The sequence below is a fragment of the Dryas octopetala genome, chromosome 2, assembly GCF_963921425.1.
Source record: "Dryas octopetala chromosome 2, drDryOcto1.1, whole genome shotgun sequence".
Lineage (NCBI taxonomy): Eukaryota > Viridiplantae > Streptophyta > Magnoliopsida > Rosales > Rosaceae > Dryas > Dryas octopetala.
Window position 1 is genome coordinate 3522204 of NC_141367.1, and position 15749 is coordinate 3537952.

The 15749-nt window shown below is 36.9% G+C and overlaps 1 protein-coding gene and 2 pseudogenes across 7 annotated transcripts; 1 reads left to right on the forward strand and 2 right to left on the reverse strand.

Annotated features, from left to right (window-relative positions):
* Nucleotides 1–592: 592 nt before the first annotated feature.
* LOC147292544 (uncharacterized) lies at nucleotides 593–2503 on the reverse strand (annotated as a pseudogene).
* Nucleotides 2504–7060: 4557 nt separating this feature from the next.
* Nucleotides 7061–15519, reverse strand: LOC147292545 (putative disease resistance protein At5g63020 pseudogene; annotated as a pseudogene).
* LOC147292546 (uncharacterized) lies at nucleotides 8259–13072 on the forward strand. Of its 7 annotated transcripts, none has more exons than XM_086234241.1 (9): nucleotides 8259–8644; nucleotides 9833–9902; nucleotides 10228–10689; nucleotides 10797–10856; nucleotides 10996–11064; nucleotides 11212–11258; nucleotides 11745–11814; nucleotides 11891–11986; nucleotides 12655–13072. In XM_086234241.1, exons 3-9 carry the CDS (start codon nucleotides 10687–10689, stop codon nucleotides 12751–12753), a joined length of 444 nt encoding a protein of 147 aa, XP_086090367.1. In that variant the 5' UTR covers nucleotides 8259–8644; nucleotides 9833–9902; nucleotides 10228–10686; the 3' UTR covers nucleotides 12754–13072. The 7 variants fall into 7 exon arrangements, 5 of the variants coding, with proteins under 5 accessions (XP_086090367.1, XP_086090365.1, XP_086090366.1 ...); XM_086234239.1 differs by having other exon boundaries at nucleotides 10228–10260; nucleotides 10796–10856; XM_086234240.1 differs by lacking the exon at nucleotides 9833–9902.
* Nucleotides 15520–15749: the final 230 nt, after the last annotated feature.

Genomic DNA, 15749 nt, shown 5'->3' on the forward strand with positions numbered 1-15749 from the left:
GGCTTGCAAAGTTGATTGGGGTACTGCTGGCTGCTGCAATGGGGAGGAGAGGCTACAGGAGACCAAACACATGCCCAATCATACCCTTGCAAAACATATATTTAACTTTATTTTTCTTTTCTGATGGACAATATGGTAATACTATCTTGAATTTTTTTTTTTTTTTTTTTTTTTTTTTTTTTTTTTTTTTTTTTTTTAAATATGGTCGATATATGCACAATAGAATAGACTAGATAGATGTATATAAAGTTTACGATTGTTTTGACCCATTTTTTGAGCTTTGTTGACCCCTTTTTTAAAAATAATTTCAATTAATAAAATAAAATACTGCACCAATTTGCATATGTTCCTTGCAAAAGAGATTACCATTACAAAAGCCATTTGACAAAATAAACTCTCCACAGTACAGGAACAAAAATACACACCACAGAAATCATTGGTCATTCATATCCACAGCATCGAGCAGAAACTATTTTGATGCAATTATGTTTGAAATGACTTGCATTCTCAAGTTACCATCACTAATACTTTTTGGTCATTAGAAGTTCAATGACATATGACCTCTATACATTATCATAAAATTTCAACCATGTAAAGAGAATTCGGCATGACATAATTAGCATTCAAGATGCCACAGGATTATTCTGCAGATGCTACATGCCTTTTAGGATGGAAACCTCTCAAAGTTTCCCGCATTTCCAGATCAGGCATCAAACCTTTTTGGATCATTTCCTTAACAAGTCTCAATGCTTCATCTATTCTCTTACCTTTTACATAGCCATTGACCAAGGTTTTATAGAGAGCAATATCAGGCACATGACCCTTAACCGCCATTAACTTAAAGACATTCTTTGCCTTCTCTATCTTTCCAATCCAACAATAACTATAAATCAGCATACGGTAAGTTCTCGTGCTAAGCTCCATACCATATTCAAATTTTTCCTCAAATACTTTGTGAGCCTCTTTTGTCATCCTTTCTCTGCAGAGAGAATCCAAAAGTACTTCCAAAGTTTTTGGAATTGGTAAGATACCCTGACCTACCATTTCATCAAACAACCTTGTGGCTTCTTCCCATTGACCTGTACGGCACATGCCAGAAATTAGAAAGTTGTAAGTGACAACGGCAGGTCTTAGACCTCTTTGAGCCATTACCTCTAACATGGCAAGGGCTTCCTTGGTCATTCTGTCCTTGCAAAGAGCATTTATTAGAGTGGTAAAAGTTACAACATCTGGTGGTATTGCTTCATCCATCATTCTTTTAAACAGCTTTATGGCTTCTTTCCGTTGGCCGGAATGGCACAATCCATTAATTAAGGAGTTGTAGGTGACGAGATTAGGCTTTAGACCTCCATGGATCATTTCTTCCAAAAGATTAAGTGCCTCTGTTGTCTTCCCTTCTTTGCATAAAGCATCCAATACAGCATTGAATGTAACAATGTTAGGAAAGGTTCCACAGCCAATCATGTTTTGAAATAACTGCACGGCTTCTTGCCACTTACCAGACTTGCACAAAGCAGAAATTAAGTAAAAGTGACAACATCAGGCTTTATGCCTTTTGCAGTCATGCAGAACAAGAATCTTTTGGCTTCTTCCCAATGACCCAAGTTGCATAACCCATGAATCAATGAAGTGTAAATGATGATATTTGGTACAACACCTTTATTGATCATATCTCGAAATATGGCCAAGGCCTCATCTATTTGTCTTTCTCTACAGAGACTGTCAATGATAGGATTGTAGCATGCTGGGTCAGGCTTCAACCTTCCATTCTCATGCATCTCCTTGAGCACACCGACTGCCTCACAAACTTTCTCGGCTTTGCATAACCCATTAATTAGAGTAGCATATGTGACTTCATTGCATGCATATCCCTTCTCTTTTATTTTGTGGAACAACTCCATTGCCTCATCCATGGAGCTAGAGTTACAAAGCCCATGAAGCAAAGCACTTAAAGTAAAAGCATTGGGTTGAAGACCATGTTTGAGGGTAATTGCTAAAACAGAGAAACCTAAGTCCACCCGATTCAGACGGCACAAGCAATTGATAACAATACTCATTGTACCAACTTCAGGTTGGAAATGAGCATTACCCATGAACATTAACTGTTTAAACATCGAAACAACAGTGGAATATTGGTTCATCTTGGAGAGTGTCCCAAACAAATGATTAAAAGCCCAAATAGAGGGAATGGGTTTGATTTGAATCATGGAATTGAAGAAACCCAAAGCTTCATCTAACCCAAGAGTATCAGATTTACAACGCGATTGTACCAAAGCCTCAAAATCAGTGATTTTGTTAGGACCCAGAGCAGTAACAGGAACAGTACGAAAATTATTGACAGAAAAAGAGGAAAAGTGGGTTCGGAGAAGCCCAAACAGAGTATAGGGAGAAGGCATACCGTTTTGGAGAAGAGTGAGTAGTAGTGGAGCTCTTTCAGCGACAATTTTCGCCATCATCATCCTCAAACGCAGAAACTTAGAGCCTCCATTTCACTGAGAAGTGATTAACTGGTTATTTTCCGTTTCGGGAATTTTTTGTATGTATTAAAACACCCTGGCTGCTAAGGGTGGAATCGGTTTAGTAAACGAACCGATGTAGCGTAATCGACTACCGTGCCGACACCAACAAGGCCAGACTCACAACCGCCACGGCTACTAACAAGTTCGGTTATCAACGGCTTCGATTTTGGTGGTGGTTGGTCGACTTCTCGGTGGTCGTCGGTCACCATCTCTCACCTCTCTTTTCTTCAACGACAACACTGCCAAATGCCAGCTCTATTATCTTCTTCTTGGAGGCAACACAGCACCGGCGACGTTGCAAGCTGCAGAAGAAGAAGAAGAAGTATAGCATTTTGGTATCGGTAATTGTCGGTGGGGGGAGATTACCATTGTTTCCAACGCTGAGTATAGCGGTTCAATTCGGTTATCTTACCGATACCAAAAAATCACAAAACAATACCACACCGATTGGTTTGGTGTCGGTCGGTATGTTGGTTTTTCGATTTGGTCGGTTAAAAAACCCACCCCTACTGGCTGCCACTTCATTTGTTCCAAGTAATTTGATCAGTAGTTTTGGGCCAAATAGTATTTCTCTTAATAATTTGATGGTTGTGTGTGCTTCCTCGTTTGTTTCTTCGTCAGCCGGCTCCTTTACTGACCCAAAAGTTCTTTTTTGTTAGTGGTTTACTTTGTTGCATACCTAAACAAAATTGGGCTTTAACCTGAAATAGCCTCTTTTAATGTGAAACTTACAAAAATAACTCTCCTTTACAAACCCATAATCTTTGCACATTTCGTGCCCAAAATAACCTCCGCACATGACCAAACAAATAATGATTTTATGGAGATCCACAAAAGGTCGACAATGTGAACTCTGAAGTGGCTGCAGCCCGTATTGTTAGATGAAATTAATTAGGGTCAGCCCTGGGTGGTGCAAGAGGCGCCACCGCACAGGAACCCACTTTTATAGGGGCTCCAATTCTTTTATGTCTATATCTATCTATCTATAATGGAGTGTGAATAGGTTTTTTTTTTTTCTTTTTTTAATTTGCAAATGTCGATATTTTAGGAGAGCAAATCCCCTACCATATTTGGCTTTTTCTTTCTCTCCTTACTATTTTTTTATCTACTTTATTTTCAATGGCTAAGAGTTTAACCTGGTACCAAACGAGTACGAAAACTGATAAGGAATATGTTCTCATATTTATTTCAATGGCCAAGATTTTAATTTGGTATCAAACCAGTACGAAAAAACTGGTAGGAAATATGCTCTCATATTTTAGTTCACACTTCGCACAATGTGTTTGATAGCTTACCCTTATCAATTAGAAGGTCTACGGGTTAGATCTCAGATTGTATTGGAGAGCACGCCTTACCACATGTTAATTGTTGCTTAACACAAATTTTGTTATGAAGTTAGTGGCTTTACAACATATTAAGTTTTGTGGATCCCTCTTCTTTTCTTTCTCACTGTTTAAGGAGCTAATGCTCAATAGTTGCACCAAGTACCATTTATAATAATAGTTGGTTAAAATAAGGGTGTTTTTATTTGCACTCATTTTTTTTCTTTTTGCATACTTTTTTCTCTCACACCTCCTATACTTTTCTAAAATTTAAAATTTCTTTTTAACACACCCCTCCAATTACCCTAATACTTATATTTTATCAATTTCACAAAATTTCTCACCATAACACACCCCATCAACTCAGACTAAAAAAAAAAAAACACACACCCAGCCCCTCCTCCTCCCCCTCCCCCTCCCTCATCCCGACCACCTCCCTCCCTCTCTCCTTCCCTCACCCGACCACCTCTCTTTCTCTCTCTCTCTCTCTCTCTCTCTCCTCCCAGGGCAACACCACCCTCCCTGCAACACCACCCTCATCTCTCTCTCTCTCTCTCCTCTCCATGCAGCACCACCCTCTTTTCTCTCTCTCTCTTCTCCCCGTAGCACCACCCTCCCTCTCTCTCCTCCCCTCTGAACACCAACTTTAAAAAAAAAAGTTGCAGGTTCTGCCGAACCTGGTTGTTTTGTTCGGCAGGTGCCCGCCGAACAATCCTGTTCTATTCAGCGGATGACTGCTGAATGAAATAGCCAGGTTTGGCACTGGTTTGCCGAACCTGCAACTATTTTTTTTTAAGTTGGTGTTCGGAGGGGAGGAGAGAGATGGAGGGTGGTGCTGCCGGGAGAAGAGAGAGAGAGTAGGGTGGTGCTGCGGAGAGAAGAGAGAGAGAGAAAGGAGGGTGGTGCTGTGCTTGGAGAAGTGAGGAGCCGGAGAGGGGAGAGAGAAGCTGAAGAGATGGGGAGCTGGGCAAGGCACGGTTGGGAAGGGAGAAAGGGAGAGAAGAGAGAGGGAAGGAGAGAGAGAGAGGGTCGGCAAGTGGGGCAAGGCACAGGGTGGGACATGGGAGCAGAGAAGAGAAAAGAGAGATGAGGTGTGTTGGGGGAGGGCTTTAGGGTCTTTTTACAATGGGGCAAATTTGTAAAATCACTAATTAAGTGATGAGGGGTGTGCAAATACATTAAAAAAAAAAAAGGTGTGCAAATAGTCACCCCATAAGCCATATTCACACACTTTAGTTAGTTTTAACAAACTAAAAGGGGGTGACATATAGAGTCAAAGCCAAAACCGTGTATATTGGTTTTTGGGCAATTGCAACCTGCTGCAAGTTTGGTATATAAAATAGTGAGCATTGCTCATTTTTCTTGTAGTGGCAGTAGGGGATTTTACCTGTTAGGAATATTTGGCGGTTGGTTGGTACGACTTTGAATTCTTTTTTTTTGGCTGTCAAGACTTAGAAATCTCATTGCCGGTTTAGACAAAGAAAAATGTTGACTTGTTTTTCTGTCCCTACTCCCTCCTATAGTCCTCAAACTGATACCATGACAATAATGCATGACAATAATGCTGCAGCCTCTAGCTGAATTTGAAATTTTCGTGGTGTTGTGTTTTTGGCTCATCTTTGAAGTTTTATTGGGTCCATGGGAGCTTCCATAAAGGTTTGGTTGAAGATTGAAGGGGTGTCGGGCTTTAGAAGACCTTGAAAAGCATCAGAAACAATGGTGGGATCAATCCTGAAGGTCTCAGATACTGAATTATTTTGTACACAGTTTGTTAAAGTTTGATTTCCATTCAAAATCTATTGTGTCAATTAAAACAATCAGCGTCTTTAAAACACATATAAAGACAGCCAGGAAAAGTTCACTACTATATCTACTAGCAAAAGCAGAATACGAGTAGATAGTTTTGAATTTAAAAGTTAAAATGGTCTTCTGGTTTCTATCTACCAGCTAGCTTGAAGCCATAAGGATAGCTAAAGATTAATTACATGTCACCGACCATTTGTAATCAATCAATAATATATAATATGCCATCCTTTTTTTTTTTTTTTTTGTGGTAATTAAACATATGCAGTCCCCCCATCAGCAGCTTCAAATTTTTTTAACTGATGCAATGCTATCCATGTAAAAATATCAATAGTATATACACAGAGCTACTTTAAGATTTTATGAAGTCAGAATAGATAGGCCAGGCTTCAACGCCAATTGTGTCATCAAAATTTTAATTAGCAAAGAAAAACAAGAAAACAGCTTAAAATGAGATATCACGAAAATTAACAAAACTGCAAATTTGGCCTTGATTGCATGTAGTGCAACTGCAACCTTGTAACTTGTAAGGTGGATTTTGATCGAGCAGCCACACATACAAATACATGCACATGCTTGCATGGGCGGACACACAGACAAAGAGACAGTCTCTTTGTGTGCACACAAGCACACAACTGTAATGAGGAGCATTCTCAAATGCAATTGCAAATCAGATTTTGAAGTAAGTTTGTCATCTGTCACACCACCTCATGTAAAAAGATACCAAATATGGCAATGTGAAGAACAGTCAGAAAATTAGTAACAGCTAGCAGGTCTTCTAGTCGATTCAGCAGGCTCAACTTCATATGAAGCATCATTTCCTGATTAGTAAGCCAGGTACAAAGTCAATCGCACAAACATTCAACCAAACTAATGTCTTAGAGCAAACCATACACAACAAACTTTGTATGCGTACAAGGATACAAAATATTAATCTCGTCCTTGACACATATATTGTATAGGGATACAGATTCTGCATGTGTAGAGTTGCAATGTCACTGCCATGTCATCAAACCGTAAAAATGAATTTGAAAAAGTTATGAATTTGGCTATGATTACAACTAAAGTAAACTACAATGACTTGATTGAAACTTCTTGAACCACAAGGATTAAAGTGAAAATTGGATGAAATCACAGGAACCAAAAGTGAAATTTAGCCTAAAATCATATGAAGAGATTCACAAACTTTGGGGAAGATGGATCTAACAAAGTAAAATGCATAAATTTAATTAATTTGGTAGTATATACATGAAAAATTATGAGATAGTGAACAACAAGGGAATCTTTCACATTGAAGTGAATTCAAACATGTACAGAAAGGCATCTAAGTACAAGAGTATAGGTAAGAATACTACCTGGAAGTGAGATCCACCTTATGGTTTTGTAATTAATTATGGTCCTCCATATGGAAGCCCCTTAAGAGGGTCTAAAGCTGGGAAGGAAAGCATTTCGAGCAACTTGGTCCTCCCACTCTAAGCCATTCCACCACTCGTCATCTCCTTTGATGATGATATTGCATCCTTGGGCACTGCTAGAGTTGAGTGGCAGCTCCTTCAGTGCTGAACATCTAGATATACTGACTTCCTTCAGATATGGAAAGGGTAAGGCATTTTCATATATGCTCTTCAACAATGGCAGACTGCTCAAATACAACTGTTTAAGTTTTGCAAATGGGTTCAACTCTTTTACCACATCTGCCACTCCGCCCAATCTTTCAAAATTGATTATTTTTCCATTTCAGAGCATTCTAGTGCAGCTAAATTGATGAGATTTGGAGCAAAAATGAGCCATGTCAGATCCTTCAGCTTGTTGCATCCAAATACAAGTACATGTTGAAGACCAAGGAAGCAACTTTGGTTCATCATGATTGAGCCCTGAGGATCATTGGGACCTCGTGCTTCCCAATTATCCTTCACTTGTTCCAAATCATTACACAAATTAAAGTGAAGGGAATCAAGATGTTTCATATTCGCCAAAGATGATATATCAAGAAGCTCCGTATTGCTCAAAACTTCAATACTAAGAACTTGAGTGCAGGTCACTAAGTTATGGTAGCTGAACAACTGTTTGAAGCAAGAGGTAGTTCTTATGCTCAAAGTAAAGAGGTGTAGGTGTTTCAAACAATGCAATTCATCCAACATGGCTTTTTCACTGTCAAAAGGAAATTTGTAATGACCGCAACCCAACATTCTTAAAACTTTTAGCATGGAAAAACTTGATATTATATGTGGTGGAACAAATTCAAGCTTGTTCGTAAACTGCAAGTTCAAATATTTTAGCCTTACCAAGGCCTTCAACTCAATTGGCAGCTCACGTATACCAGTTCCTGACAAATTTAGATGTTGTAATGAAATCAGCACTACAAGAAAAACTTTAATACATATCACTATTTTAATATCAGTTTTTATATTAACTGATATTATAAATTTTTAGATATCAGTTAATTTTTTAAATGATATCTTAATTCATTAACATATCACCATTTTTTTCTTTAGATATCTTAATTTTGTATTTTTGATTAACAAATAGATAAAACTGATATCTAAAAATCATAACTGATAACTATATTTCACCTAAAAAAACACATTTCCCCCGACTTAAAAATTTTGGCTGAGTTTCCTAACCTAAGTCACGATATCTCTCACTGGCCTCTCGATCAAACACACACATTCCCTCACACTCGCATCGCACGCCTCCCTCAACCCTCAGCCTCTAGCTCTCTCTCTCTCGCCATCGTCGCCAGCTCTCTCGCCGTCGCCGTCGCCACAGCTCTCTCGACGTCGCCGTCACCACAGCTCTCTCTCTCTCTCTCGCCGCATCCTCTCTCGTCTCATCCATCTCTCTGTCTCACGCAGTCATCGTCGCCTCCCTCCCTCCGTCTCACCACCATCCTCTCTTTATCTCATCATGGCCTCCATCTCTCTGTCTCACCACCATCCTCTCTATTTATAACCCATCGTCCGTCCCGACTCTCACCTAGTCACCCATCGCCAATCTAAGGTAATTTTTAATTTAGGTTTCTGTTTAGGGATTTCGGTAATTTTTAATTTGGGTTTCTGTTTAGGGATTTAAGTAATTTTTAATTTGGGTTTCTGTTTAGGGATTAAGGATGTAGGATTTCTGTTTAGGGGTTTTTGTTTTGCTTCTGAATGTTGGTTATGGTTATTCATAGATTTTGATTTGGGTGTTGCTAATTTTTTCTCCTGCACTTGCTCCATTGAGATCTGAATTATGGGTCCTTCCCGTGACATCATTTTGATTTGATTTGGGTTTTACGAATCTTCTTTCATTTGTTTGGAATTGGAGTTCTCCATTTTTTTTATAATCATTAATCTTGCATGTCTGTAGTTGAGGTCTGAATTTAGTATTCCAATTCAAATTGCGAATTTTTTATCTGATTTATTATTTGTGGTTTTTCTTTTTGTACTTTATTCTCATTAAAAGTAGTTTTTTTTTTTTTTTTGGGTGTAAATTAAAAGAAGTTGTTTAATGGTAATTAATTTGTAATCTATCACAAATTCACAATAAATGCTTTATTTTTCTTTGTATGGACTCTAGTAGTTGAACTATCATCCTATGGTTTCGAATTTGACTTTTAAAAAGTTAAAAGGCCGTCTGGACAAGTTTTCAAGTAAAGGATAAAAAAGTTCTGTTCTTTTATCATCCACTGCTCTTTGAATATGCAGCTTTTGTATTGGTACTTGATATAGCTTTGTAATAACTAATAAGTACCCCTTTTTTGAAGTAGAATCAATTATATATGGAGGGGGTAAATTAGTAAATTTATTTGTTCATTTCAATTAAACAGTTGTTAGACCTTTAAAATTGGTGGTTTATAGTACTGTGCACAGTTGATTGACTTGCTCATTTGGTTTGTTTTATAGAATCAATTCTTATCCCAAAGACTTTCTTAAAAGGCGTTTAGTGGTAGGGGAGTGCTCTTTAGGGAGCATCAATAGTGCCCCCTTTTATCTTTTTCTAAATATGCTTTGTTAAGAGTCATGTTATGCTTTATGTTAGTGTTCCAGTGATTTTTTTGTTAAAAGCTATTTAAGATATTTACCTACATATCGTGTTGATACTGTATTGGGTTTTTGTGAGATTCATAAAAATTGTATCAATAGATTATACCATATACTAATGATATCATTTCATGGTTTTTTTCCTATTTTATTTTTGATTGTGTAGGTAGTCCAGATCTGTGATTAGTCATGGTTCCTAGTACTAGTATTTATATGTGTTATTATGAGGCATATGGGTAAGTCAAGAAAATCCATTTGTTGTGCTTTACGCATAGCCATTTGAACTTTCCTTTTTGCTATTTAAACATGCCATGATTAGAACAGGGGCTAGTTTCTTATAAAAAAAGGGGGCATTTTAGTATTCCAATTCTGGTTTGGTGATTGTAATGAATCTAATGATGGCTTTATAATGCTACTTTTTGTGTAAGGACTGTTTGAATTTTCTTGGTTGAAAATGCTCGCAAAACTGTTCTCTATATTATTTGCCAAGTGTTTTTCTTCTTTGAGATATTACGATCTTTGGGCTATACTCTTAGCTAATATTATTGTGTTTGTTTGCAGATGAGAGGCTATGGTGATGAAATTACATGGATTGATGAGAGGCTAAATAAAAAATACAATATGTATTCTTGTATATTAAATTTATTTACAAATCTGAATAGTTATAAAATTTTAACAATGGGGGAATTGTTGGATTCCCCCAATTTTTTTAATTTTGAAAATTTCAGCGACTGTTGCTCCTTTTGTCCCCATGAAATTTTTTTATTAAGGGACTGTTAGTGGGCAATGAATGATATTAGACAACAAGGCCTGCCGCCTGACACATTGGCAGGTTATGTTTAATCAAAAAAATACATAAAATGGAAAATAGAGAAGGATTGATATAGAAACATACCCTGTAGGCCAATACGGACCCCATCCTGTGAGACTGTCATGCTAAGGGTGGCTGCACTGTCACCATTGGACTTTGGTGACTCTTAAGAGTCCCTGTGAGTGGGGAAGGTGACTGTTTCCCATCAGATGGTAAACCCTATTATTCTTGTAGTGTTATCGGTCACACACCTTCTTTCTTCATGTTGAATCTGCCAGCTTTGCCTTTGTAGTTTCTCATAAAGGCTTATATTTTGTAGGTACAAGGTGCTGACATTGACTGGATAAAGATTGTCTCACCAGAAGAAATAAGCCTTATGGTATGTTATCCCAGTGTGATTTTTGTCTTTTTTGGTTATGTGGTATCTTTTTTCATCCCATTCCTTAAATTCTCCCCACCCCCCAGAATCCATTATGAAGCAGCTATGGATTTAATGTTATCCTACTTGATAATTTCAGGAAGGGAACTCACATACTATTGATTTAATGGCTGGGATTAGTGATGGGAGGACATTTGACTCTTATCAGGTTTGAATTGACTTGATCTAGTAGCACCTGGAGCTATGTGTCTCAGTATGTCTTCTGCTGCATGCTCAAAAGTGGATTTGGTAGAACACAATTGAGGGAATTAGTTCCAGTTTGCATGTGAATAATTAAGCTTTTTTTTTTTTGTAGATATTCTTGACCTTGTTTGTTTTCTTATCTGTGTGTGAGCACAATTTGTAAGCCATATTCTTGCTTTATTTCTTACATGTGAGAGGTTCAATGGTTTGCAGTTGGCCTACATGAATATTCATGTGCATGTTGAGGATCATATTATTGAGTTGTTAGATATTGATGATATATCCAGCCCAGGTGGTGGATATGTTAATAGTCCGAAATTTAAAATTTTGGCTATGAATCTTGGGATCACAACTTTATTTGTAAGTTCCTCATTTTGATATGGCTTTGTGGACAACAAATTTAGACTTTTAATTGTTCTCTTATATGAATCTGAACACAACATAAAAAGAAGCACAAGAAAGAAAACTGTGTTTAGTAGTGAGTGAAATGTTTCATATGCTGTGGAAACAAATTGAAACCAGCTCTTAGCCAATTTTACTTAAGAGAACAATTAAAAGTCTAAATTAATATGTACCATCTTACATAATATGGATTGTATATTAAATTGTGATATATAACTTAAATTGATATTTTGTCTGAACTAGTGCTATTAGACAATTTAATGGGGTTACGGGAAGGAAAGGTCCGAAATCACCAACTTGGAAGCATCTCTATGTAAGTGTCTATGTCTTACACATTGGACTAATTTAATTAAGTATAACTCTATGTAATTTCCTTTGCTTGTCTGTAGTGTCCTAAACAACCAGGTGGTGTTGAATGTGGATATTATGTCATGAGGTACATGAAGGAAATAGTTGAGGACACAACCCTTGCATATGAGTCGCAGGTTAGAATACTTACTCCTATTGGGGCAGTTGACTGGTATATTTTGCTATCCTTTGTACAGTTCTAACTTGGGAAACTTGTAAAAGGGAATTACAGGAGGAAGGGATGGCCTAGCTAGGACTTTGTTGTTGGTTTTTAAGACTTTGTTGCTGGTTTTTAAGACTTTGTTTTCTGGCTTTGCATCTTTTTAATTTTTTCTGTGTATGTGTGTTTGGGTTGGTGCTGTGTGCATTAAAGAGTGTGTTTGGGTTGATGGTCTGCATTTCTCTTCTATTTCCATTATTTTTTACTTGCATTATTGCTGAACTCTAGCTAGCTAGGCTGATACTGTGACTACTCATTTATACTTGCATGATCCATTTTTTGAATCATATATATGTGCAGCCATTTGAAAGCCCTTGCTGAATGCACGAAATGTAGGCCATCTGAATTCAATATATCAGATAAATTTAGATGATATATAACTTACATAAGATTGCAGCCATCTAAATTCAGATGATATATAACTTATATATCAGCAAGTATTGAATTTAGATGATATATAACTTACATAAGATTGCAGCCATCTAAATTCAATACTTGCTACAATTTTATTCATGCTTTTGGCCTATATTTTTTTAATGCCCTTTGGGATCCTTGCTGAATGCACTTTTCTTTCTTGTTTTTCAGTGGAGTAACCTGAAGAGCAGGAGGAGCAGTTACACACAAGAACAAATAGATGAAGTCCGGGTTGAATGGGGAGATTATGTTTCCATGAATTTTATTTAGACTAACATGCATGTTTTTGGTAACTTTTTGAGCATTTTGTTGTAGATATGAAGATATATACTAGCTAGTTCACATTCAAATCTTTTGTATAGGCAGAATTTAGGCCTAGCTGAATTGCACTGTTATGCCTTCATTATTTTTGTACATGTTGGCATGTGTTTAATTAGGATCTAGCTAGCTAGAGATGGATAGTGATTTTGGGGTATAAATGATGAGGGCTATCCATAAGTCTATATGGATTTGTAATCTTATTTTGTTAACTTCATTACTGAGTTTGGATGTTGGATTCATTTATATGAATGGAAGAATTTAAGTTGAATTATGGTGTAGAAGCTTAGTAATTGTTCAGTGGATGAATATTTACCAATTAGTTTTTATCAATATCAGAAGCCTATTGCATATCAGATTATGTAAAAATGCAACGATAAGGAATGAAGTTTCAACATCATTTTTTTTAAAAAAAATCGATATCTAAATAATATTTTTATATCAGATTTTAATTGCCAAACCGATATGTTATACACTTTTTATATCAGATTTTAATTGCAAAACCGATATGTTATACACCTTTTATATCAGATTTTAATTTCAAAACCGATATGCTATGCACCTTTTATATCAGATTTTAATTGCAAAACCGATATGCTATAAATCTTTTATATCAGATTTTAGTAACAAAACGGATATGTTATCCATCTTTTATATCAGATTTTAATTACAAAACCGATATGCTATACTCATTTTATATCTGATTTTAAGTACCAAGACGATATCATAAGTATCTTACATATCGGAATGTAGTTTTTAAGATATCAGAAATCATTAATATCTGATAACAATGATGGTATATCATATCGGATTATCAAACAAATACGATATCTAATATAATATAGACATCAGTGAATAACCGATATGTAATATGGGAGAATAGATATCGGCACGCATTATATCGGTTGGAAACCTAAATAGATATCGGTTTATCACTGATATATATGAAGGTTTTTCTTGTAGTGCAGGTTTGAAATTCTAGATGGTAGTCGGGTTAACTCCTTATTGTCAGACAAATCCAAAACTTGCAGAGTAGGCATAAAATCAAAGAAGCTTTCGACAATCATTTTGAAATGATTTCCTCCAAGAAACAAGGTCAACAGATTGAGAGATTCTGGTGTTTCAATTAAATGTTCAATATGATTAGCCATTAATGACACCCTTTTTGCGTTCTTCCATTTTTCAACTTGTGGTACTTCAATCAAATTAGCACTTGTGTGCACAATTAAACTCTTGTTTGATTCCTCTAGATCACAAGCCAACCACAATGCCATGTCCCGAATGACATCATGCATTTTTACACAACTTTCGTTAGGTGCTTCAAACAAACATGCATTAAGAAGAGTACCTATGATATGGTAACTCTCATTTAGTGCTTCGTCCATATTAGCATATTCTTCCAATATTTCCTCACACATCCAATAATATAATAATTCATATTTAGATATGCGATAATCTTCTGGAAATAAAGCACAATATAAGAAGCCAGATTTGATTTTCTCACTAGGTAAATTATCATAACTAAACTTTAAGAGACGAAACACCTTATCTCCGATGCCTGCAAACTCCGAGGCTGATTTCTTCAAAACTTGAATTGCATGATTCCATTCTTGTGGAGTTTTCTTGCAAGCCATGGCCCGACCAACTGTAACTAGTGCAAGTGGTAAACCACCACACTCTTTTGCCACAGTTTTAGCAAGCTTGGGAATACCTGGATCAATAAGAAGTGTTTGTTTCCCAACCTTCTCCTGAAACAATTCCCATGCTTTGTCCCATGTCAAACACTCCACTCTAATCTTCTTGTGTGCATCCATATCACCACATACATCCTCGAAGCGAGTGGTGAAGACTATCTTGGACTTGTTTCAATTGTCAGGAACAGGAACTCCTACTTTTGTTATTTCAACTCGCTCCCATATATCATCCAATAATAACACAAACTTCTTTTTGCTCAAGACACTGAAGATGTCTTCAGCCTTCTCATGTTGCGCTTTCTGCTTCCATGCATCGTTGGCAAACCCAATCTTTTCACCAATCTAATCTTGAATACTTTCAAGTTTGATCGAGGTCCTTGGAGACCATTACCCAGATCACAATATTGAAATCATTAAGAGTGTGAAGGAAGTTGTTATTGATTTGGGTTAGGAGGGTTGTCTTTCCCACCCCTCCCATTCCATATATGCCAATTATTCCCACTTGTTGATCTTCAAGGTGCCTCCAAACCTAATCAAACATGGATTCCATGCCCACAGTAGGCTCAATAGGTCTTTCACTGACTAAAGGTGCAGGTAAGGTTTCTGCCACCTCTTCAAAAACTCCCTTGCTCTTTAAATCAGAGACTTGCACCAACCTTTTAACCACTATTTTTCCATACTTGTAGCTGGACATGTAGTTTTTTGAACAGTTACCTCCACAACATAACTTCTCAATCTCTTGAATGCCATCGTTTACAACTTCATTGACTTGAGCCTCTATAGTTTCCACACTTGAAATCCACCATTGTACATGGTCCAACTGCTTCTTGAATTGTTGCTGCTCAGCGATCTCAATCCTTTTCTTAACGTCATTCTTAATAGACGTTAGTTCTTGCAAAGAAGTTGTCAATGCTTCAAGGTTTTCATCGAGTTTAAGTACATATTGTTGTTGTCCGATAATGGAATCCCCGCAGCCAGAAACCATGGTATCACCTGATAAGGAGACTGAAAAGATGTTGCCCATTGCTTCCTGCAGGACTATTAATTCAAAGGGAAAGAAAAAGAAAATGATATCTATAGGGAGCTTCTATCATGACTGGAGGCATACAATGCCTACACATTAAAAAATAAAAAAAAAAGATAAACAAGTTTTACCTTTTTTTTTTATGCATCCCTCAAGATAGTGGTAACTCTTGATTAAGATTTGGTAACTTACCACATTCTTGATCGAAGTTACCATTTTCTTGAACCAAA

Bases quoted from the DNA above. Each gene is read 5' to 3' on its own strand.
- LOC147292546 (XM_086234239.1), top strand. From the start codon at position 10,238: ATGGTGATGAAATTACATGGATT. The intron at 11,259-11,744 runs GTAAGCCATATT...TGTCTGAACTAG, and splicing joins TCTGTGTGTGAGCACAATTT to TGCTATTAGACAATTTAATG. The intron at 11,987-12,654 runs GTTAGAATACTT...CTTGTTTTTCAG, and splicing joins CCCTTGCATATGAGTCGCAG to TGGAGTAACCTGAAGAGCAG.